Source organism: Ovis aries, chromosome 1 (assembly GCF_016772045.2).
Source record: "Ovis aries strain OAR_USU_Benz2616 breed Rambouillet chromosome 1, ARS-UI_Ramb_v3.0, whole genome shotgun sequence".
Lineage (NCBI taxonomy): Eukaryota > Metazoa > Chordata > Mammalia > Artiodactyla > Bovidae > Ovis > Ovis aries.
Genome location: NC_056054.1, coordinates 259,442,643 through 259,468,172, shown reverse-complemented (window position 1 = coordinate 259,468,172; position 25,530 = coordinate 259,442,643). Strand labels below are relative to the sequence as shown.

The following is a 25,530-nucleotide window of genomic DNA, read 5'->3' as shown; positions in this document are numbered from 1 at the left end:
CTGATGTTCAAAGATTCCACATTGCACTCAGTCATTTCCTAAGTTTATCAAAGTTTTAAGTTTATCAGACATGTCCTTGTTGCTCCTGATGGTTTTGAAGAATACCGGTTAGGTATTTTGTAAGAAGTTATTCAGTTTGTATTTGGCCAATATTTTCTCTTGATTCAACTGGGTTTGGGTGAAAAACCAATTTTTGTAAGAATACCATAAAAGTGATGTGTCTGTCTCATCACAGTTTTATCAGGAGATGTATGATGTCAGCATGACTTAATACTGGTGACATCAGCTTTGGTCACTAGGTTAATTGATGTCTGCCAGTTTTCTCCATTTTTTCCATTTCTATTCCATTTCTATTCTACTTTCTAGTCTCTATTTATTAGAAGAGAGTCACTAAGTCCAGCCCACATATAACAGGAAGGGAGTTAAGCTTCACCACCTAGTGAGAGAAATAAAGAGCTTTCAGACATATATTACAATATGTATGAAGCATATAGTAAGTTTTTGAGACATATCTATAAGGCAGTGTCAAAGTCTAGCATATCCAAAAATTCTTACAAATGAACTACTGAGACAACAGCAACAGCACAACGGCAAAGCTAAGGAGTTCCTACTTTTAAAATCAACAAAGGATATGGATGGGAAATTGCCAGAAAACGACTTTAAAACTCCATTTGATGAAGAGAAGTTCAATTTACTAGTAAACCAAGAAGTGTGAATTAAAGCAATGAGATACAAGGATTCATGCCAGTCACTCTTAAGGACATGAGTATGAGTTACAACGTAGATATGAAACTTCTGTTCTAGCTCAACTTCGAGAAGATTGTTGACACACAAGTTGGAATGGTTCTAATAGCCTACCCTGAAAAATGCTTCAGAATGACTGGAATTCATTTGTAAAAACAACAAGGGAAGTGTCAGAGTTTTCCATTTAGATCAACAACTTTAAATTCTTAGCCTAAAAATTTCAGGGACATCAGGGGTTTCCCTTGCTTGCAGTTTCTTAATCCACTCATCAAGATGCACCTTAGATTGTTTGAGCTGGCCGAGGACTACATGAGTGAAAGCTACAGGAAAATATAGTTAGGCACAATTTCTCCTGTCAGCAAGGCATATAAGAATCACCGAACACATCTCTGCCCATTGCTGTGTTATAGCAGATCTTGCCACCAAGAGTCTAAAGGGGATGGAAGTGGATACACAGGAAATTCTTCAGGAAAACTGGATATTTTAGATAATATATTGTAGCAACTCTTCTCACTCCCCCTTCTCTGGGGCTTGTTATTTGCTTGTTTATTCGCTAAGTGAATAAAGGGATTTATTGAGTGTGATTATGGAAGAACTGATATTATGTGACTTCTGAATCTGGGTCACAGAAGATGACACTTTCTGTCTGATTCTCTTGAGATCTTTGCTCTTGGAATTCAGCTGCTATGCTGTGAGAAACCTGTGTATAGCACATTGGGAGTCTAGTGTAAGGAATCAAGGCCTCTGGCCTTTAGCCCTGGCCGAGCTTCTAAATGATAGCCAACACCTATCAGCCAGTCATGTGAGTGACTTGGATCTTCCAACCTCAACTGAGCTTGCCCAGAAAATGCCATGGAAAGAAGATTCAAGCTGTCTTTGTCAATTTCTGAGAGAATAAATTCATGAGCAGAATTAATATCGTTGTTTGAAGGCACTAGTTTATAAGGTGCTTTATTATTTATTATTTTTAGTGGCGACTAAAATAGGCTTTGTCAGGAGGACAGTAAAGCAGAGTTGAGACTCAACTCTTGGTCAGGGTCTCCATTATAACAAGCTGACACTGCTCATTTTCTTTATTTAAGAAGTTTAAGAAATGACTTAAGAGAAGTGGCTTGTGCCAGCATGGCGGTCTGGTCCTCTGCTTGCAGGTATATTTGATGGATGGAGCCCAAAACCTGGGCCTCAGCTGAGAAACTGGATTGGCAGCCTCTTTGTGTGCCTCAGACCCTCCCTCCATTCCTCCTGACTTCTCTTCTCCTGCTCACCCCAGCCTTGGACCACCTTCTCACCCCTGCACCATCTTGCCATCCCTCCCATAATTAAGTGGTGTACAGGAGCCAGCTCAGACCAGCTCACAAGACTCCACTATCCGCATCTCTTCTCAACTTCACAGAAACCAATAAATGCTTCAAGTTAGGGCTTCTCTTTCTATCCAGAAGCCAGTTTACCAGGATGTCCAGCTCCCTTAGGCTTACTCGGTCTTGTCCATGAGGTGTCCACAGAAAGAAAGAAAGATCAAGATAAACATGAAAGTTCTAGACCTTGTCTTCAAAAGATTGGCAGACATAAATTGCCATTTGCACAAGGCTCTGATGTCAAAGGGGTGAGCCAGGGTGAGTGTGCAGAGCATCAGCTGCAGTCTCAGAGAGTGGATGATGCTGCTTAGGATGGGAAGGACAGAGAAAAGTCTGACAAAATGCCTTTCAGGCAGAAAGATCCAGTACCCATACTGAAGGAGGGGGGTGTCCACTGGGGGAGGAGGGGTGGACTTGCATGGAAGTAGGCTGCAGTGTTAATTTCTTAGATGTAAAAATTTCAAAATCTAATTTTTCAAACTCCATTTTGGTGTTTTTTCATTTTCAAAATATACTGAGAATTTGAAAGTAGTTGCAAGTGACCTGGGCCTTCTCTGACTCCTGAAAGCCCCTGAGAGCACTATAAGGACATGGAAGTATAGTCCTTCCAAAGGGAAGCTCTGCTCAGTGTCCTCTGGCTAGCTGAGGACAAACTGTGAGTGTGTGTGTGTGTGGGGGTGTGTGTGTGTGTGTGTATGTGCAATAAATCCACGAGGCTGAGGAAGCAGTCAGGGTTCATGTGGTGAATGACCATAGTGAGGACGTTGGATTTTACCTTCTGTGGGATGAGAAGCTGCTGAAGACTGGTACATGAGGAGATGGTGCACAAGTTGGTTTGGCTGAAATAACAAACAGCTCCAAAAATCTCTGAGGTACTTATAAAATGTGTTTCTTCTTCATATTACCTGAGAACTGCAGGTGACCTGAGCCTCTGCTCCAGGTTGCAGGCCTGCTCTGCTCCTGCTCCAGTGTCACGGGTCCAGGACCCAGGCTGTGTCCTGGTCTGAAATGAGGCTGTCTAGTACTAGAGAAAGAGCAGGGGCATGCGAGATCTTTCATTTCTGTGCATGGATTATTCTCTAGTTGTGGCAGGAGGGCTCAGTAGTTGTGGCACAAGGACTTAGTTGCTGTGTGACATGTGGGATTTGAGTTCCCTGACCAAGGATGGAACCTGCATCCCCCCTGCATTGCAAGGCAGATTCTTAACCACTGAACCACCAGGAAGTCCTAAGGTTAAGGCCATCTTAAAAGAGCCTCCGGAGACTATCAAAGATGATGAAAGCCATTGGAACACAACCATTCACTCAAAGTGTAAAGTATCTTTTTTTAAAAAAGAATTTTATTGGAGTGTGGTTGATTTACAATGTTATGTTAGTTTCTTGTGTACAGCAAAGTGAATCATTTATTTTTGTCATTGTTGTTCAGTTGCTAAGTCGTGTCTGATTCTTAGCGACCCCATGGACTGTAGCATGCCAGGCTCCTCTGTCCTTCACCATCTCCCGGAATTTGCTCAGATGCATGTCCATTGAGTCAGTGATGCTATCTAACCATATCATCCTCTGCCGCCCCCTTCTCCTTTTGCCTTCAATCTTTCTAAGTATCAGGGTCTTTTCCAATGAGTCAGCTCTTCACATCAGGTGACCAAGGTATTAGAACTTCAGCTTCAGCATCAGTTCTTCCAATGAATATTCAGAATTGATTTCCTTTAGTGTTGACTGGTTTGATCTCCTTGCAGTCCAGGGGACTCTCAAGAGTCTTTTCCAGCACCACAATTCAAAAGAATCAATTCTTCGGCGCTCAGCCTTCTTTATGGTCCAACTCTCACATCCATACTTGACCACTGGAAAAACCATAGCTTTGTCTGTATAGACTTTTGTCAGCAAAGTGATGGTTCTGCTTTTTAATACACTATCTAGGTTATACATATACATATACCTACTCTTTTTAAGATTCTTTTCCCATATGGGTCATTACAGAGCATTGGGCAGTTTCCTGTGTTATACAGCAGGTTCTTATTATTATCTGTTTTATATATAGTAGTGTGTATATGTCAATCCCCAAATTCCAATTTACCCCTCCTCCCCTTACCCGCTGGTAACTGTAAGTCTGTTTTCTACATCTGTAATTTTATTTCTGTCTTGTAAATAAGTTCATTTGTACCCTTCTTTAGATTCCAGTATGTGAAGTCTCTTATGTCACATGAGCAATACATGCTGCTGCCACAAGCAGCCTCTGTGCAGCGAGGGGCTGAGTAACAGCTGGCATTGGAAAGATGCTTTCATCATTGTTGCCAACCCACCTCTTGACCCAGCTTTGAATGCTATCCATGTTTATTTCCCAGACTTTATGGTTTGTGTGGAGTCTATGACCATGTCCCCAAGAACAGCTAAAGATCACAAAGTCTTTCCCTTTTGTTTCTCCTCTGCCCTGTGATCTTCCTGCTCCGGTCCCTTTAGGCCTTACCCTGGGGTTTTCTCACATTCCCTCTGATTTTGGATTGGGCAGAACCCCTGTGAGTTTTAGCTGCTGTTCTTAGATTGGCCCCTGTGCTTTTCATTGAGTACCTGTTGACTGTTTTGAGGGTCTTTCATTGTTTCGTCTCTCAGTCACTTACTCCACTGACTCTGCTTCTTCTCACACAGATGCTGACATTATGCAGGTCATGTGGCAATTGTGATTTGTCTCCATATACTTGTACCTTGAGGCTCAAGGAGACACTTTGTCACCTAATTTTGTTAAAAATGTTGGCCCTGGTTTTAAGTTTTGCTATCTAGCTGCTCTGTTTACATGAGGATTCAAGGAAGATACAGAAACTATGCTCCCAACGTAACCACCATTTCTCCCCAAATACTCAGAACTAGCATTCTAACAAATTCCTTGGGAGATTTGTATGCATATTAAAGCTTGGGAAGAACCACTACAGATTCTGGGGTATGATTGGCCCTTAATAGATAGTAGTTATTAATATATACTTCTTAAAATTTGTTCAAGCAGCCCCAGAGTCATTCATCATATTGACTGAGTTTATGTTGATTTTCAACATTACTACACTAAAGACTTTTCTTTAGGGTAACATATTAAAGCAAAACCTGCTATACTTGTATTAAATTTCTATTACTCTACTTATTCAGCTGCTTAAATTATATATGCTTTTTCCCAGATATGGATATGTTAGGGTAGTCCTTGCTTATACCAAGTAAACATATTATCTAGAAGATCAATAAAATTTCCATCACTAAAGTCATGCACCACTGTGGGGTAGGCTCCTCTTTGCAGAATCAGGGCAAATTTCAAAGAGTAAAATTTATTCATCTCGAGACAAGACAAAGTCAGAGTTACATTTGCAATTCATTATCAATCTGTGCTTCAGAAATCCTCTGAGCAGTTCTGGTCGATTTGGACAGATGGCAAGTTTATGGAATTCAGGTATAATTTGCTTCATACACCTGATCCCAGTCTTCCCTTTCACTGCCACATTCACCCCCTCAGGGATTTATTTGTTTACTTCTTCACAGTTGGCTGTATTTTGCAGGGGGTGGGGGTGGGGGAAGGAATGCAAGTTGCAGACTTCTAAGTAAGATATGTCTCTTGTTTTTTTTCAACTCATCTCCTGGCCCCTGACCCTTCCCTGCTGTTGCATTGCCATATTTAAGACCTGGCAGTCAAATAAGAAAAAAGCCTTCAAAAAGGATAGAAGTGATAAGTTTGAGATAATGTAATTATTCCCATGTAGATATGCCTGGTTGGAAACTGCTAAGTCGCTTCAGTCCTGTCCAACTCTGTGCGACCCCATAGACGGCAGCCTACCAGGCTCCGCTGTCCCTGGGATTCTCCAGGCAAGAACATTGGAGTGGGTTGCCATTTCCTTCTCCAGTGCATGAAAGTGAAAAGTGAAAGTGAAGTCACTGGGTCGTGTCCAACTCTCAGCGACCCCATGGACTGCAGCCCACCAGACTCCTCCGTCCATGGGATTTTCCAGGCAAGAGTACTGGAGTGGGGTACTGGAGAAAATTAAAACATAGACATATAGCTACATATATGTATAGTTATTAGAATACAAAGTATACATAGTAGATAGATTGTAAAACTGGTACAGGATAATCAAAACATCTTTTGCCCCAAATGTCATCAAAGTTTCTACATCATATTGGCTCATATTTCATTTGCTGACTCCCATGCCAGATAGGTGCGCTGGAACCGGAGCAGACCCCTTTCCACAAGTTACGGGCTGATAAAGGAAGTCTCCATGCGCTGCAGCGCAGCCCATGTCAGTAGCTCAAACTAAAACAGGTAAATGGAAAGCAGCATGCATTCAGCGTAGCTGAGAGGATTTCCAAAAAAGGGGAGTAGTTTTGCATCAAAGTTGATTACCGCATTGTCCTCCAAATCTAATTGTTCCATGGTCTATCTAGCCAGATAGTTCCTCATCTTTTTATAACCGCAATACATTCATCAAGTATGACTCAGGTAGAATTATGTCTTCATGAAACCCAGATGTGACTTTGTGAATAGATGTTTATTATTTTAATGAAGTCCATTTATCAGTCCCTAACTTTATTGTTCATGCTTTTTGCATTTTACTTAAAAAAACTCTTTGCTTACACCAAGATCAGGCAGATGTTTACCTGTTTTTCTTAAAATTTTATGACTTGATTTTCATTTAGACCCACCTTTAATTGGTTTCTGTGCTTGAATATGATGTGAGAGAGGCATTCATATCTAATATTTTCCGTATGGATGTTCAATTGTCCTAGCATAATTTATTAAAAAGATCATCTTTCTCTCTACCACAGTGCATTTATCTTTGCATTAGTCAACTAGTTGACTATGTGCAGATCTGGTTTGATCTGTATTTTGTCCCACTGCTATATTTTTTTCTTCCTTGCCAGTATCATACTTTCATAAGAAATGCAACTTCATAATAATCTTGCTGTTTGGCAATACAGGACCTCCAAACTTAGTCATCTTCAGTTGCCTTGGCCACCCTTTTCCTTTTGTAATTCCATGTAAACTTTAGAGTCAGCTACAAAAAAGTCTGCTAGGATTTGGATTTACATTGCATTAGACCTATAGATCTTCTGGGAAAATTTGATATCTTCAGAATATTGAATGTCCCAATCCAAGAGTGTGAATTTATCCCTCCCTTTTTTTTTTTTTTTTTAAGATCTTCTTTAATTTCTCTCAGCAGAGTACTAAGGCTATAATGAAGGGTCTTACATATGTTGTGTTTAATTTATTCCTACATATTTGACATTTTGTGATGTTAATGTAAATGACATTTAAAATTTTGTTTTTAAAATTTGTTTGTCACAGGTTTATAGAAATGACCTTTGTATCCAACAACCTTGCTAAATTCAATTGTTAATTCTAGTAGTTTGTAGTGTCTTTTGACCTTTTTGATATACATAATCATGTTGAAATGCTTAATGACAGTTTGTCTTCTTTTTAATCTTCACATCTCACTTGTTTTATGTTCTTTTGTCCTTTCTTGCTTTTTTGGTTTTAATTTAATTTTTATTGTTTGATTTTTTTCGCTCTAGTAACTGGTTAGTTTTACACTTGTCAGTTATACATTGTTTTACCATTCTTCTGGTGGTAACTCTAGTGGTTAAAATATGCATTCTTGACTTGGCTTCCCTGGTGACTCAGACGATAGAGAATCTTGATTTACTACAGTCTAGTAAAAATTACCAGGGCTTCCCTGATGGTTCAGTGGTAAAGAATTTGCCTACTAATGTAGGAAACGTGGGTTCAGTCCTTGAGTTGGGAAGATCCCCTGGAGAAGGAAATGGCAACCTGCTCCAGTATTTTTGCCAGGAAAATCTCATGGACAGAGGAGGCTGTCGGGCTACAATCCATAGGGTCACAGAGTCAGACATGACTTAGTGACTAAACGACAACAAAAATTACTACTTTTACCACGTTCCCAGTAGTGTTAGGATCTTATGATACTGTAACTCTATTTACCCTCTTCTGTATTTTGCATCATTTTTGTCAAAAGCGTTATTCTATGTCATTTTAAATCCCACAAGATAGTTAATATTGTTTTATTGAGTTTGTGTTGATTAAACGTATTCAAAAGTTACTTTTTCCAGTGTTCTTCATTCCTTCTTTCATTTCTTATTTCTGCCTGGGATCATTGTCCATCTGTTGGAAGAACTCCCTTTTGGGATTTTAGTGCTTTCCTGTTGTCATGAATTTTCTCAATTTTTCTTTGTCTAAAAATGTGTTGCTTTCACCTTTATTTGAAAGAAATTGTTTTTCTGGGTATAGGAATCTAAATATGTGCATCTATACCAAATACCATTTAATAGTCTTACAGATAGGTGAAAATTTATTGAGCTTCAAATAATTTTCATAGTTTGTAAAGTTGACATTGAGCTTGTAGTTCTAGTCAATATCATGTAATTTCTCCTAACATCCCCATATTTCTAGTGCTCTATAATGGGAATAGTCTCAGATTTGAAAAGAAAAATACTTAACTCAGGAGTCAGTTTAACTTAAACCAAGTCATTTAACTTCTCTGAGCCAGTTTCATCATGTCAAAAGGGGGAAAATATATCATTGGCTCTATTTCACTGGGAAATTATGAGGCTCTGTTGAGATCTGTATGAAAGTGTTTTGTAATATGTAAAGTACCAATCATTTAAACATTTTTAGTGTTATTATTGACTGGAACAGAAACATTTTCAATGTATGCATCCAGGATTTTCTTACAAATGCACATTTTGTTGAACACCCATAAAATGGTTAAAAAGACAGTATTCATGTATGTATGTATATATTGATATATACTTTGCCTTTTATGTTTAAAGTTACATAAAACACAGCTTACACAAGGTCAGTGGCAAATTTATTTCTGATCTTTCAAACAACTAATAAGAAAAGGGAGACCTGGCTAGTTATATAATTCAAAATACCCAGAAGGTAAAATTAACCCATTGTTCAGGAGAAAAGTTCTTTCCTAACACTAAGTTCAGGCAGAAATCTCCCCTTAGTTTTCTTAATGATGTAGATTATTTAAAATATTTTTCTACTGGTTTAGAGATGAGTGATTTGCATAGTTATTACAAATTAGTGTTGAACTGATCTAGAACCTTAATATTCTGTTTCATACTCCTAAAGGGAGAATTTATGCACATTAATATGAGCTTCAGGCAACCACTCTCCCACCCTATTTGCAAATGGATTCTATTTAGAAAACTAATAAAGATGCCAGCTTCCTTTTCAAAATTCTTGGGCACACATTAGAGGGAAGGCTAGGCTAATAAATTTAAATTTCATTTTGCATATATAATATTAACTGAACTGCCTTAGGAAGACAGTATTTATCTGCATTTTATTTTTCCTTCAAAGAGGTTAATTCAAAGATTCCTTACTACCTTTATCAAATATTTATTGAGTCCCTACTCTGTATAGGCATATTCCTGTTGGATTGTTTGCTCTCCTCTGACAAAAGGTGTTCATTCAGACTTGCATTTTGTGCTTTCTTCTTTCAGTTTTTCCTTTTTTTTAAAAAATAAACATGTATTTAAGTGGAAAACAAAGTGTATGTTAGTGCCTCACATCCAGTGCCCTAGCACATCTGAGGTTTTGTACTTTGTATGATGATCAAATTTAAAAGAGGACATTTATTCCTCATTCAGATTCTTTGACTGTGTCTTCAGGTCCCTGGCATGCATTTTGTATGAGATGTGCTGCATGAATCATGCGTTCACTGGCTCCAATTTCTTATCCATTGTTTTAAAAATTGTTGAAGGAGACACTCCTTCTCTCCCTGAGAGATACCCAAGACAGCTGAATGCCATTATGGAAAGGTACGGAAAGAAATATATCGCTGCATAAACAATTTTAAATTGTACTTACATTTTAGTTCATTTGAAAAATAATCTTCTTTTTAAACATTACAGCATGTTGAACAAGTGTCCTTCATTGAGACCATCTGCAATAGAAATTCTAAAACTTCCTTACATTGATGAACAACTACAGGTATTTAAAATGAAAGGGGTACTGGGAAGTACATGTTAGCATTTATATATCTTCTAGGACTTGAAGATGTGCTGCATTAAAGAATCAGTCAGAAAGGAGAAACAAGACATTTTTTAAAAGCTGGGGGAAATTGTTAGTAGTCAGTCTCTTTGCCAAAGAAGGTGTATGAACTCCAGTTCCCTGGTGCCCCAGATATGAGAAGTTAGAAGTGTAATTTTCTCCCTAACAGCAACATCCGCCCTTAGAACTCTTGACTCACAAATCTTTCCTTGATACTTTGTAAGAGTGTTCCTGCTAGTATAACAATGTACTACTAATGATGCAGAATCTGGAGGTTTCATTAGGCCTTTATTATTCTACTCCTTTATTTTATATCCTAATAATACTTTTTATTGCTTAGCTGAGTTTATTTTGTTTTCCTGAAGGTTAGACATTCTGATGCAGAGAATCTGCCTTCATGGTAAGAAAACAGAAAATGAAAGCCTCTCAGGAGGTTTTTTGTTTGTTTTAGTTTTATAGGCTTTTATAATCCAAATCCCTCAGGCAGATTGCCTTTAATTTTATGAATAATTTTAAGTGGACCCACAAAGCAGTCATTCACCTTCACAAATGGGCACGCCTTTCCATCAGTATCCAGTTCTCAGTCCACAGGAAGCAAGGATGCTGACTTGATGTGCAGTTGTTAGTTGAGCATCCAGCACTGTGCTGACAGTCCAGGGCTGTGGGGGGAGGTTGGTTAAATGACAGGCACAGATATGGCTTCTGTCCTTTGAAGCTTGACTACTAGTAAGAGGATCCAATAACCGGGTAAAAGTAAGCAAGTAAATAAAATAATTGTAAACTATCAGAAGCACTAAGAAGAAAGAAAACAGGATGCTGTGAAATACAGTAAAGGAAAGGCTTTGTTGGCCAGAGAAGGAGCAGGTTGACATTGCAACATCAGTGAGACAGTGAGAAGCAGCCAGCCTTACAGAAGCCTGAGTGAGAATGTTGGGATCACATGGAGTGGGTGCTACAAAGCTCTGACTTAGGTGATATTCCCTGGAGGAGGAACCCCTAAAGATGTGGGATGAGCATGACAGGAAGGGGAGGTGGTAGGAACTCCCTGCTGCTTGTAGCTCTCCCTGAACATAGCTGTCCTCTTGTCTGAGGGCAGACTTCTAAGAGGCTGGTTATTGTGATCAAAACCACAATGAAGGGTATGTGAGCCAACAAACAATTCACAAGGTAACCAATAGATTCCCTGGGAATAGGGTGAGACAAATGAGGCATTTGCCCTGATGCAAAATTAAAGAGGATGCCCAAAACTCAGTAATCAAGATAAACTGTGTTGTAATGCAGTGTTTAAAAAATCCAAAGTGATGCTAATAAAAAATCCATAGTAGCAAAGTACCAAAATTTCAAGGACAGGATCCAACAAGGCTAGGATTAAGGTGAAGCTAAAATGAAGCAGGACACTGCAGAGCTTTCCCAGGGATGAAAGTCCCTCCATGTCCACTGCTATGGTAGAAAAAGGCTTTTTTAGTCTCTTAGCTCTTCCCTGCAGAGAAGGCAATGGCAACCCACTTTAGTACTCTTGCCTGGAAAATCCCATGGACGGAGGAGCCTGGTAAGCTGCAGTCCATGGGGTCGCTAAGCGTAGAAGACGACTGAGCAACTTCCCTTTCACTTTTCACTTTCATGCATTGGAGAAGGAAATGGCAACCCACTCCAGTGTTCTTGCCTGGAGAATCCCAGGGACAGGGGAGCCTGGTGGGCTGCTGTCTATCAGGTTGCATAGAGTCGGACACGACTGAAGCAACTTAGCAGCAGCAGCAGCAGCAGCAGCAGCTCTTCCCTGAGTTCCAAAATGCAGACTCAAACCATTACTAATTAGAGAAATGAGGGAATGCAGAAACAAAAGAAAAGCAGTCAAACAAGAAAAGTAGGATAGCCTAAACAATAGCTCCGTGAATCCTAGGTCTTCCCCCAAGGGATATATATGATGATGTGTTGCATATCTTTGAGTTGTTCTACAGAAACTAAGACCCCCTACCCAGGTGGTAACTATATGATGACCACCAGTATGTAGACCTCAGACTGGTTGATGATTAAGATTTCCAAAACACCACCCCACCTGTCACCTCACCATCTACCAATCCTAAGAAAGTCTGTGAGCTACAACCCTCACCCCAAATGTTGCCTTTAAAAAACCTTCCCTAATGTCATGTACACACTGCTATATTCAAAATGGATAACCAACAAAGACCTATTGTGTAACACATGGAGCTCTACTCAAAGTTATGTGCCAGAGTGGATGGAGGTAGAGTTTGGGGGAGAATGGATACATGTACATGTATGGCTGAGTCCCTTCACTGTTCACCTGAAACTACCACAACATTGTTAATCAGCTATATGCCAATGTACAAATTTAAAGTTTGGGAAAAAAAAAAAAAAAAACCAACCTTCCCTAAAAGCTATCAGGGCTTTTGGGTCTTTTGAATATTAGGTGCCCATTCTCCTTTCTTGGCACCCTGCAATAAACACTGTACTTTCCTGCACCACAATCTGGTGTTAGCAAATTGGTTTTGCTGGCAAGTAGACCTAAGGTCAGCTTGAAAAGAAAGTGAAATGGAATGGTGCAAGTTCAGGACTGGGTTTGATATTGTATTCTCCAAGGCTTTTTGTCATTAATTTAAAAAAATTATTGTATTAAAATATTATTTATCTTAGTTACTGAGTTTCTTGTGCCCCTTAAATTAGCACCTGAGAGGTGAGTGCCCTCTTACCCTAGTCCTGGCCCTGGTGATGCTGAAACTTGGCCTCTGTGCACCAGTGCTGATCAAATGTTGGAGACAAGAGTTTTGGGTGAGGTAGGAAAGAATAGCTTTATTGCTTTGTCAGACAAAGGGGGACACGGTGGGCTCATGCCCTCAAAACTGTGTGTTCCAATCCAGGGGTCCTGGTGGCTCAGACAGTAAAGCGTCTGCCTACAATGCAGAAGACCCAGGTTCAGTTCCTGGGTGGGGAAGATCTCCTGGAGAAGGAAATAGCAACCTACTCCAGTATTCTTCCACTCCAGTACTCTTGCCTAGAAAATCTCATGGACGGAGGAGCCTGGTAGGCTGCAGTCCATGGGGTCGCTAAGAGTCGGACACGACTGAGCGACTTCACTTTCACTTTTCACTGTCATGCATTGGAGAAGGAAATGGCAACCCACTCTAGTGTTCTTGCCTGGAGAATCCCAGAGATGGGGGAGCCTGGTGGGGTGCCATCTACAGGGTCACACAGAGTCGGACACGACTGAAGTGACTTAGCAGCAGCAGCCAGTATTCTTGCCTGGAAAATCCCATGGTTAGAGGAGACTGGTAGGCTACAGTCCATGGGGTCGCAAAGAGTCAGACTGAACGACTTCGCTTTCACTTTATAGCAAAGGCTCAAGGGTGGGGTTACTGATAAGGGTCAGGGTGTGTGCAGGGCCTTCACTCCTTTAGTCTGGTCTCAAGTGATCTCCTGATGAGCTTCTGTGGTCCCTGAGATTACCAAACTGTGACCTTCTCTGTGGAATGAGGAATGCTTCCTCAAGTAGTTAACATCTTCCATTTATTCAGGATTTTAGTTCTGCAGAAGAGCTCAGAGATACTGTTATACGCATCCCTCGAAGGGAACCAAGACTCTGCCCCAAGGCTGCACTGTTGTTTTTTGCCTACTCCTCCCTTGTCTCTGCATCCCCTCCCTTCGCTGATCAACAGCTATTTGAACCTGCCCTTTGGAATCAGGGAAGGTCATGGAGGCTGAGTCTATTCCCTGTAAATGAGAAACAGGTGACACAGAAAGACTTTCTTGCCCAGGAGCCCCACAGGTTTCTGCTTGGTTTCACTGGGAGTGAAGACATTGTCCACTAACAGCCCTGAGGTGGGAGAAAGCTGTGTGTTCTTGGAGCAGAGAAAAGGCCTATCTGTGTCTTTGTGACTGGAAGTGAGAGAGCAGGCTGAGCAATATGAGGTTAGAGAGGTGGGCAGGGGCCTGACCCCATAGGAGCTGCTCTGTAATGTTTTAAACCCTTTACAGGAAGAAAAATATTACTGGTGGGTTTGATTTCAAGCCTCAGACACGGTCAATAGTATTACACATCAGAAAAGGCCCCTGGTCATTTTATGCCTCTTCATCCCTGAAGAGGATTCTTTAAGGCATGTTATGACTGTTCTTTTTTCAGGACCTGATGTGTCGGTATTCAGAAATGGCCCTGGAAGACAAGAATTTGAATAGTCAGGAGGAGGCAGCTTATATAATTAATGCTGTGTAAGTAATTGCTTTATTTAAAAAAAGCCTACTGAGTATAAATGTTAAATGCATTTATCTTAAAAAATCTATTAGTGGTAAGCTGACTGCATGGAGTATCCTAGAATTCACTTAAGTCTTGCCAAAAAATTAAGGCGCTTCAGTAACTTGATGTTTCAAATCCCTTTGCCCCAGGTGGTAGCAAATTGAAACCATAAAAGGTTAAACCTCTACAAACCATAAAAGTTTAAACCTCTACAAAGCTACAAAGCTTACAGATCTGCAGGGTAGCTCTGCAGTTGCACTGTAAGTATATAAAGAAATTTATCTTTCAAGCATTTAGTGACAGTTATGCTTATGAACATTCAGATTAAGCATAAATGGGTGTCACATATTATTTGTTTAACAGGAACTGGCAGAGTATCTATTGAAAAGATGACACTGTGGAGTCTTGGGACGATTGAAAATAAGCCAGAATTTACTTTCTTGAGATGTACATAAGAACTACAGAATGTGTGTTTCATATTTCTCTCTCCTGCCTGATTCAGAGTTCCTATGCCATAACTTACAAGAGCCCAGAATACTAGCTTATGTCAGAAGAGCCCTGTGCAGCTATGCAGGCTGTTACTGCACAAATCCAAAGGGCACCACAAGACCAAATCTATAATTTCGCTACCGGAACTATATCTAATTTTGTGAGGACCCAATGAGAGTGACAGTCCCTCCCAGAGCTGTGCAAGGCTGTGAAGTAAGAACATTAGCCATTGTCAGCATGATCTTCAAGGCCAAATTACACAAATATGCTTCTCTATCTCCCAGTCCAGTGGATTCTCAACTGTGCTATGTTTGTCTTCCATATCCACATTCAAACTGAGGGAACAGGTCCATCAAAGGTATTCAGTCATTTTTTACTGCATGGTTTCCAGTTAAAATACCCTGTACCTTAAGAGGTATATCTTTAGGCATGCTCCTGTAACCTAGTTTTTTTGGGTTACTACCTAATTTTTCAAGAATGCTTGGAACTTCTCATTTTATTTTATTAACAGGATACGTGAGAATAGTAGATACCTGGAATAATGGACTTAATTTAGCTATCAATTTGCGCTGTAATTGTGAAACAGTTTGCCTGACTGTGCTTACAATTTTAGTGTGCTCAAATCCAATTCTTTGGGTGGTCTTTCACATTATGAGATATTGATTTCAAATTGTCACTGTTATTTTCAAGATATATGACTCTGTTTTGAGGGTTCTTTTTGGTCTTACAAAGACTAAGGGCATATGTATTCCTGAAAACTGCATGGCCCCTGGAGGTTCTGGTCCAAACTATATTCCAGAAGAATGAGAACTGCCTAGCAATCATTAAAATTTCCTCATAGTGTTTCTTCAGGAGGGAGTTGAGTGCAAAAGGCATTCCACTATTGGGCTATAATCAAGCCGAATGCCATTAAGAATGTGGCTGCAGACCTTTCAGTACATTTAATATATGCACATTACTTTAACTGAAGAAAGAGGCTCTTGAATAATAGTGGCTAACATTTTCAGAGGTAATGACTATATGCTTTGCTCTGTTATAAGCTCTTTGCCTGAATTAGCTCATTTAACCTCAAAGTGACCCTATAAAATAGGTCAGTCAGTCAGTCAGTTCAGTCGCTCAGTCGTGTCCGACTCTTTGCGACCCCATGAATCGCAGCACATCAGGCCTCCCTGTCCATCACCAGCTCCCGGAGTTCACTCAGACTCACGTCCATCGAGTCTGTGACGCCATCCAGCCATCTCATCCTCTGTCGTCCCCTTCTCCTCCTGCCCCCAATCCCTCCCAGCATCAGAGTCTTTTCCAATGAGTCAACTCTTCGCATGAGGTGGCCAAAGGACTGGAGCTTCAGCTTTAGCATCATTCCTTCCAAAGAAATCCCAGGGCTGATCTCCTTCAGAATGGATTGGTTGGATCTCCTTGCAGTCCAAAGGACTCTCAAGAGTCTACTCCAACACCACATTTCAAAAGCATCAATTCTTCGATGCTCAGCCTTCTTCACAGTCCAACCCTCACATCCATACATGACCACAGGAAAAACCATAGCCTTGACTAGACGGACCTTAGTTGGCAAAGTAATGTCTCTGCTTTTGAATACTCTACCTAGGTTGGTCATAATTTAAATGATCATAGAGAGCTTGAGTAACTTGTCTAAAGGCATATAGCATGTAGCCTAATGCAGGAAACCCTGGTTAAATTCCTGGGTTGGGAAGATCCACTGGAGAAGGGATAGGCTACCCAATCCAGTATTCTTGGGTTTACCTGGTGGCTCAGATGGTAAAGAATCCACCTGCAATGCGGGAGACCTGGGTTCTATCCCCGGGTTGGGAAGATTCTCTGGAGAAGGGAAAGGCTACCCACTCAGTATTCTAGCCTGGAGAATTCCATGGACTGTATATTCCATGGGATTGCAAAGAATCAGACACGACTGAGTGACTTTCACTTTCACTTTAAGAGCTAGGATTTGAACCCAGTGATGTTCTTAACCACGCAATTAATCACTATGCCATGAAAATACCTACTGGGGAGGGGGGACTTTCAAGATGGCAGAGGAGTGAGACATGGAGATCATCTTCCTCCCCATAAATACATAAAAAATACATCTGTATGTGGAACAGCTCCTACAAAACATCTACTGAACACTGGCAGAAGACCTCTAAGCTAATCTCCATGTAACAGAGTAGAGCAAAAGAAATCAGAAAAAAAAAAAAAAAAAAAAAAAGAGCCAGAGGGATCAGGACAGCACCTGTGTTTCAGGGAGGAATCTATAAAGGAGGAAAAGTTTCCACACACTTGGAAACCCCCTCGCCGAGGGAAATGGGGGCAGCTTCAGAACCTCAGAGGGGAGCACAGCAACAGGTGAGCAGAAGGCAAAGGAGAGAGAATTCAGCACAGGGATCAGCGCCGACCCGTACCTCCCAGTCTCAGATGCTTGTTTGCATGCCTGCCATGGTGAGTTGGGGCTGGGTGCTGAGGCTCAGTCTTTGGAGTCAGGCTCCAGGAAGAGGACAGGTTTAACTGCAATGAAGACAGACTGAGGGGCTACTACAACACAGTTGAGGGAGTCCAGGGGAAAGCCTGGGCCAGCCAGAGAGACAAGAGACTTTCTAACTCCAAACACTTGCAGATGGCAGGACACCACCTTTATAAGTGCCAGAGGCAGGATGGGCCACTGCTGCAGTCCGTGACCCCAGGAGTGGGTGTGAAGGCTGCTGCAACTGCTGCCAAGCTGTGAGCAGGCAGGTTACTGCCCATACCTTACTGGGAGCCTGTGCAGTCTGGCACTGCCGAGGGACCCACATGCATGGGCCAATTCCCCTGGGAGAGCATGTTACTTGCCTCAGGCTGTAGCAAATCCCTGCAGGCCTCTCTACCACAGACACTCCTCACACATCCCAGCTGTGTCTGTTGTACCTCTCCTGCTCCCCAGCCAACTGAGCAAGTGAGCCCTGTGTAGCTGCTGTATTTGCTTCCCTGGTCGCTCAGCTGGTAAAGAATCTGCCTGCAATGCAAGAGACATGGGTTTGACCCCTGGGTTGGGAAAATCCACTGGAGAAGGGAACGGGCTACCCACTCCAGTATTCTGGCCTTGAGAATTCCATGAACTGTACAGTCTATGGGGTCACAAAGAGTCGGACATGACTGAGCGACTTTCACTGTCTGGGCTGGGAACAAACAATGGAATGTGGTCTACAGAGGTGGGGCCAAAACCAATGCTGAACATGAGGAGCTGTGTGACCAAAGAAGAAGAAGGGAATTCACTTCTGTAGCTGCAGGTGCAGCAGGTTAAATCCCCGCAATTAGCTTGAGGCTGTGGACTTTGGTGGTAATTGTGGACTTTGGGGGCAATTGTGGACTGAAGTGACTTAGCAGTAGCAGCAGCAGTGGACTTTGGAAGCAAGTACAAGCTGGAGTAAGACCAGATCCGAGTCTGAGCTGACTCCACAGTGCCAACAGGTCCAGAGACCTTCCTAGAAATATTAGAGGACTTTCTAAGTAGACAGATTGGCTGGAGCTCACTATGTGGCAAGGACAAGTGAGGCCACAGGAAAATATTCTTCTTACTACCACTCTCTCTGCCTTTTTTATTTTTTCATTTCAGTCTGTTGTTGTTCATTTTTTTATTAGTTAATTAATTTTTTGTTTTTACTTACTTTTTCCTTTTTTAATGCTTTAAAAAATTATTTTATTGTATTTTCCCTTTTTCTACAGTAGTTTTTCATTATATTGTATTTTCCCCTGTGTTTTTGGTTTTGTATTTTTGCTACTCTAGTTTTTAGTGTTTGTTTTCATCTGTATGTTTGTTTATTGGTTTGATTGCCTCTTCTTTGTTGGTTCCTCTTTTTATTCTTTCTTCTTTGTGTGAGTTTCATTGTGTGTTCCTGTATGTTTAGTGTTGCTTTTACCATTTGTCATGGGTTTTTGTCCATCCATTCTTTTTGCTTGTTTGTATGTTTGCTTGATATTTATTCTATTTCTTTCTTTTTCTCTTCTGTGCTATGTGGCTTGTGGAGCCTTTGTGCTCCAGCCAGGGTTTGAGTCTGAATTTCCAAGGTGGAAGACTGAGTCTGGAACATTGGACAACAGCAAGCTCCTGACTGCATGGAATATTAATCAACAAGAGCTCTCCCAAAGGTGTCCATCTCAATGCTAAAACCTGACCCCACATGAAGACCAGCAAGCTCCAGTGCCAGACGATCACACCAAACAACTAGCAAAACAAGAGCACAACACTACCTGTTCACAGACAGGAGGCTGCCCAAAGGCATACTGAGCTCACAGACTCCCGCAAACATGCCACTGGACATGGAATTGCCCTTCAGAGAGACAGGATCCAGCTCCGCCTACCAGAACACAGGCACCAGCCCCCCGCCAACAGGAGACCTTCACACGGCACTGGTCTGCCCCCACCCAGTGGAGGCAGAAGTAATAGGAATGACAACCTTGCAGGCGGAGGAAAGAAGACTCCAAACACGGTGAATTAAACAAAATTAAAAGAGAAATATGCGGCAGATGAGGGAGGATGCTAAAAATGAAAAGGCCAAACAAATGAAGAGGACTAGGCCATCTGCCCAGAAAAGGACTGAGAGCAACGGCAGTAAAGGTGATCCCAAATCCCAGAACTAAAATGGAGGCACGGACTGAGAAGACATGGGGACCGATAAGAAACAAAGGAGAAAGAAAGCTCAGGGCTCCCTTGCTCAGTCAGTCTGGGGAATAGGAGAGGTACAGCAGACACAGCTGGGATGTGTGGGGAGTGCCTGTAGTGGCAGAGGCCTGTGGGCATTTGCTACAGCCTGAGGCAGGACATGTGTTCTTCCAGGGAAACTGGCCCCAGTTCGAGGGTTCCTTGGCAATGCCAGACTGCACAGGCTCCCAGGAAAGTGTGGGCAGTGGCCTGACAATCAACGATGAACACCATAATGACTGAAATAAAAAATATGCTAGAGGGAACCAGTAGCAGAATAACTGAGTCAGAAGAGTGGATAAGTGAACTGAAAGAATGATGGAAATAACTGAGGCAGAGTAGAATAAAGAAAAAAGAACGAAAAGAAATGAGGACAGTCTCAGAGACCTCTGGGAAAACATTAAGTGTACCAACATTCGAATTAAGGGGTCCCAGAAGAGGAAGATTAAAGAAAGGATATGAGAAAAAATTCGAGGAGACTATAGTTGAAAATTTCCCTAACATGGGAAAGGAAATAGCCACCCAAGTACAAAAAGCTCAGAGAGTCCCATATAGGATAAGCCCAAAGAGAAACATGCCAAGACCCATATTAATCAAACTAACAAAAATTAAACACAAAGAAATATTAAAAACAGCAAGAGAAAAGCAACAAATGACATACAAGGGAATCCCCTTAAGGGTAACAGCTGATCTTTAAGCAGAAACTCTACAGGCCAGAAGGGAGTGGCAGGATATACTTAAAGTGATGAAAGAAAAAAACCCACAACCAATATTTCTCTATATAGCAAGAGTCTCATTTAGATTTGATGGAGAAATCAAAAGCACCACCAAACCAGCTTTACAACAAATGCTAAAGGAAATTCTCTTATCGGGAAACACAAGAAAAAGAAAAGACCTATCAAGGGGAAAAAAACAAAAAAAACCACAACCCTGAAAACAATGAAATAATAGGATCATATATATCAATAATTAATTCATTTACATTGTAAATGGATTAAATGCTCCAACCAAACGACACAGACTGGCTGGATGGATACAAAAACAAGACCCCTATATATGCTGTCTATAAGAGACCAATTTCAAACCTAGGGACACATACATACTGAAAGTGAGGGGCTGGAAAAAGGTATTTCATGCAAATGGAAATCAAAAGAAAGAGACAAAGAAGCGACAAAGAAGGACACTACATAATAGTGAAGGGATCAAGAGATCAATCCAAAAAGAAATTATAACAGCTATAAATATATATACACCCAACATAGGAGCACGCCAATACATAAGGCAAATGGTAGCAATTATAAAAGAGGAAATAATAAGTAACACAATAATAGTGGGAGACTTTAACACTCCACTAACACCAATGGACAGATTATCAAAACAGAAATTAATAAGGAAACACAAGCCTTAAATGACACAGTAGACCTAACTGATATCTTATAGGACATTCCATCCAAAAGCAGTAGCAGTTTCTTATCTGGAACATTCTCTGGGGTAAATTATTTCTTGGGTCACAAATCAAGCCTTGGTAAATTTAAGAAAGCTAATACTATATCAGGCATTTTTTCTAACCACAATGCTATAAGATTACATATCAATTACCGGGGGGGGGGGGTGGATGTAAAAAACAAAAACACATGGAGGCTAAAAAGTACACTTCTAAATAACCAAGAAGTCACTGAAGAAATCAAAGAGGAAATTTTAAAAATACCTAGAAACAAACGACAATAAGAACAGAACAACTCAAAACTTATGGGATGCAATAAAAGCAGTGCTAAGAGGGAGGTTTGTAGCAATACAAGCCTACATCAGAAAGCAAGAAAAACATCAAATAAACAACCTGGCCTTACACCTAAAGCAACAAGAAAAAGAGGAACAAAACCCCCCCAAATTTAGTAAGGGAAAGAAATCATAAAGATCAGAGCAGACATATTAAGGACAGGGAAAGATAGAGGGCAGGAGGAGAAGGGGGCATCTTGGACTCAATGAACATGAGTTTGAGCAAACTCTGGGAAACAGTGAAAGATAGGGAATCCTGGCATGCTGCAGTCCATGGGGTCACAAAGAGTCAGACATGACTGAGTGAACAACAACAACAAGAGCAGAAATAAATGAAAAAGAAATGAAGAAAATAACAAAGATCAATAAAATTAAAAGCGGGTTCATTCCAAAGGCAAACAAAACTGACAAACCATTAGCCAGACTCACCAGTAAAAAAGGAAGACTCAAATTAATAAAATGAGAAATGAAAAAGAGTTTACAATGGAAAACACAGAAACACAAAGGATCCTAAGAGCCTACTATGAGCAACTGTATGCCAATAAAATGGACATCCTGGAAGAAATGGACAAATTCTGACAGAAGTATAACTTTCCAAGACTGAACCAGGAAGAAATAGAAAATATGAACAGACCAATCATAAGCACTGAAATCTAAACTCTGACTTAAAAATCTTCTAACAAACACAATTCCTGGGCCAGATGTCTTGAAGTCAAATTTTATCAAATGTTTAGAGAAGAGCTAACACATATCCTGCTCAAACTATTTCAAAAAATTGCAGAGGGAGGAAAACTCCCAAACTCATTCTACAAGGCCACCATCACCCTGATACCAAAATCAGACATAGATGTCACACAGAAAAGGAAATCACTGGCCAAAATCTCTGATGAACACAGATGCAAAATCCTCAACCAAGTTCTAGCAAACAGAATCCAGCAGCACTTTAAAAGTATTCATACACCATAATCAAGTGGGTTTTATATCAGAGATACAAGGATTCAGTACACACAAATCAATCAAGGTGATACACCATATTAACAAATTGAAAGATAAAAACCATATGATCATCTCAGTAGATGCAGAGAAAGCTTTAGACAAAATTCAACACACCTTAATGATAAAGAAAAAAAACTCTCCAGAAAATTGGCATAGAAGGAATTTACCTCAGCATAATAAGGGCTGTATACATCAAACCCACACCAAATGTTACTCTCAATGGTGAAAAATTGAAAGCATTTCCTCTAGATCAAGAAAAAGACATGGATGCCCATGCTCCTCACTGTTATTCAGTATAGTTTTGGAAGCCCTAGCCACAGCATCAGAGAAGAAAAAGAAAAAAAAGGAATTCAGATTGGAAAAGAAGAAATAAAACTCTCACTGTTTGCACATGACATGATGCTATACATAGAAAATCCTAAAGATGCCACCAGAAAATTACTAGAGCTAGTCAGTGAATTTAGTAAAGTTGTGGGGTACAAAATTAATACAAAGAAATCCCTTGCATTCAGATAAAATGCCTAGGAATAAGCCTACCTATAGAGACAAAAGACCTATTTGCAGAAAACTGTAAGACACTGATGAGCAAAGTCAGTGATGACGCAATGGAGAGGGATACTATGTTCTTGGATTGGAAGAATGAATATTGTGAAAACAACTAGAGTACCCAAAGCCATCTACAGATTCAATGCAGTTTCTATCAAATTACCAAGGCCATTTTCCACAGATCTAGAAGAAAAATTATTATAGTTTGTATGGGAACAGAAAAGACTCCCAATAGCCAAAGCGATTCTTGAGAAAGAAAAATGGAGCTGGAGGAGTCAACCTTCCTGACTTCAGACTGTACTTCAAAGCCACAGTCCTCAGTACAGTATGGTACTGGCACAAAACCAGAAATAAAAAACAATGGAACAACATAGAAATTGCAGAGATAAACCCTCACACATATAGACACGTTATCCTTGACAAAGAAGGCAAGAATATACAATGGAGAAAAGACAGCCTCTTCAAAAAATGGTGTTGGGAAAACTGGATAGCTACACGTAAATTAGAATACTTCCTAACACCATACACAAAAATAAACTCAAAACGGATTAAAGACTTAAATGTAAGCCCAGAAACTATAAAGCTCTTAGAAGAAAACATAGGCTCTTAAAAGAAGCATAGTATATTAGAAAACATAGGCTCTTAGAAGAAACATAGGCCCTTAGAAGAAACCATAGTGTTGAAACACTCTTTGACATAAATTGCAGCAAGATCTCTCACTCACCTCCTTGAGTAATGAAAATAAAAATAAGCAAGTGGAACCCAATTAAACAACAGCTTTTGCATAGCAAAGGAAACAATAAACAAGATGAAAAGACAACCCTCAGAAGGGGTGAAAGTAATTGCAAATGAAACAGCTGACAAAGAATTAATTTCCAAAATGTATAAGTGGTTCATATAACTCAAAATCAGAAAAACATACAATGCAATAAAAGAGAAATGAGTAGAAGACCTAAACAGATTTCTTCCAAAGAAGACATAAAGATGGCCAGTATGTACCACAGCTTTCTTATCCATTCATCTGCGGATGGACATCTAGGTTGTTTCCATGTCCTGGCTATTATAAACAGTGCTGCGATGATCATTGGGGTACATGTGTCTTTTTCAATTCTGGTTTCCTTGGTGTGTATGCCCAGCAGTGGGATTGCTGGGTCATAAGGCAGTTCTGTTTCCAGTTTTTTTAAGGAGTCTTGGGGGGGCTGGTGCACTGGGATGACCCAGAGAGATGGTATGGGGATGGAAGTGGGAGAGGGGTTCAGGATTGGGAACACGTGTACACCTGTGGTGGATTTATGGTGATGTATGGCAAAACCAATACAGTATTATAAAGTAAAATAAAGTAAAATAAAAAAAATGGCCAATAAACACATGAAAAGATGCTCAACATCACTCATTATTAGAGAAATGCAAATCAAAATCACAATGAAGTATTACCTCACACCAACCAGAATGGCCATCATCAAAAAATCTACCAACAACAAATGCTGGGGAGTTTGTGGAGAAAAGGGAACCCTCTTACACTGTTGGAAGGAATGTAAATTGCTACAGCCATTATGGAGAACACTGTGAAGGTTCTTTAAAATCATGAAAAAAAAAAAAAAAACAAAACAAAACAGGAATAAATCGGCCATACAATGCAGCAATCCCACTACTGAGCACGCTGCTGCTAAGTCACTTCAGTTGTGTCCGACTCTGTGCGACCCCATAGACAGCAGCCCACCAGGCTCCCCGGTCCCTGGGATTCTCCAGGCAAGAACGCTGGAGTGGGTTGCCATTTCCTTCTCCAATGCGTGAAAGTGAAAAGTGAAAGTGAAGTCGCTCAGTCATGTCTGACTCTTAGCGACCCCATGGACTGCAGCCCAGCAGGCTCCTCCGCCCATGAGATTTTCCAGGCAAGAGTACTGGAGTCGGGGTGCCATTGCCTTCTCTGACTACTGAGCATATACCCTGAGAAAACCACAATTCAAAAAGACACATGTACCACAATGTTCATTGCAGCACTATTTACAATAGCCAAGACATGGAAGCAAGTTAGATGTCTACTGACAGATGAATGGATAAAGATGTGGTATGTATATATATTACTCAGCCATGAAAAGAAGGAATTTGAGTCCGTTCTAGGGAGGTGGATGAACCTAGAACTTGTTATATAGAGTGAAGTAAGTCAGAAAGAGAAAAACAAATATTGTATATTAACACATACATATGGAATCTGGAAAAATTGTATTGATGAACGTATTTGCAGGAAAGGAGAGGAGACACAAACAGAGAGTATGGAGTTGTGGACACAGCAAGGGAAAGAGAGAGTGGGACGAATGGAGAAGGTCGCACTGACATATATACAACACTATCATGTGTAAAATGAAGAGCTAGTGGGAAGCTGCCACTATATAACATACAATGCCCAGTCTATCACTCTGTGATTACCTAGAGGGGTGGGATTGGGGGAGGGGAGGGAGGCTTATGAGGGAGGATATATATATATATATATATATATATATATATATATATGTAATTATGACTGATTTGCATTGCTATATGACAGACACCAGCACAACACTGTAAAGCAATTTTCTTCCAATTAGAAAATAAATAAAATATTAAAAAATGTCTACTGTGTGAAGCCTAGAAGACAGGGCATATTC

At 40.6% G+C, this 25,530-nt stretch overlaps 1 protein-coding gene across 15 annotated transcripts in view; it reads left to right on the top strand.

Moving 5' to 3' along the window:
- The window catches only part of NEK11 (NIMA related kinase 11), a 281,512-nt gene that overhangs the window by 104,600 nt on the left and 151,382 nt on the right, over positions 1-25,530 (top strand). For all 15 annotated transcript variants that reach the window (XM_060395921.1, XM_042237186.1, XM_042237180.1 and 12 more), the window contains 3 exons: positions 9,767-9,916; positions 10,010-10,088; positions 14,284-14,369. In XM_060395921.1, the coding sequence (XP_060251904.1) occupies positions 9,767-9,916; positions 10,010-10,088; positions 14,284-14,369 (315 nt within the window). The remainder of the gene's footprint in view (positions 1-9,766; positions 9,917-10,009; positions 10,089-14,283; positions 14,370-25,530) is intronic.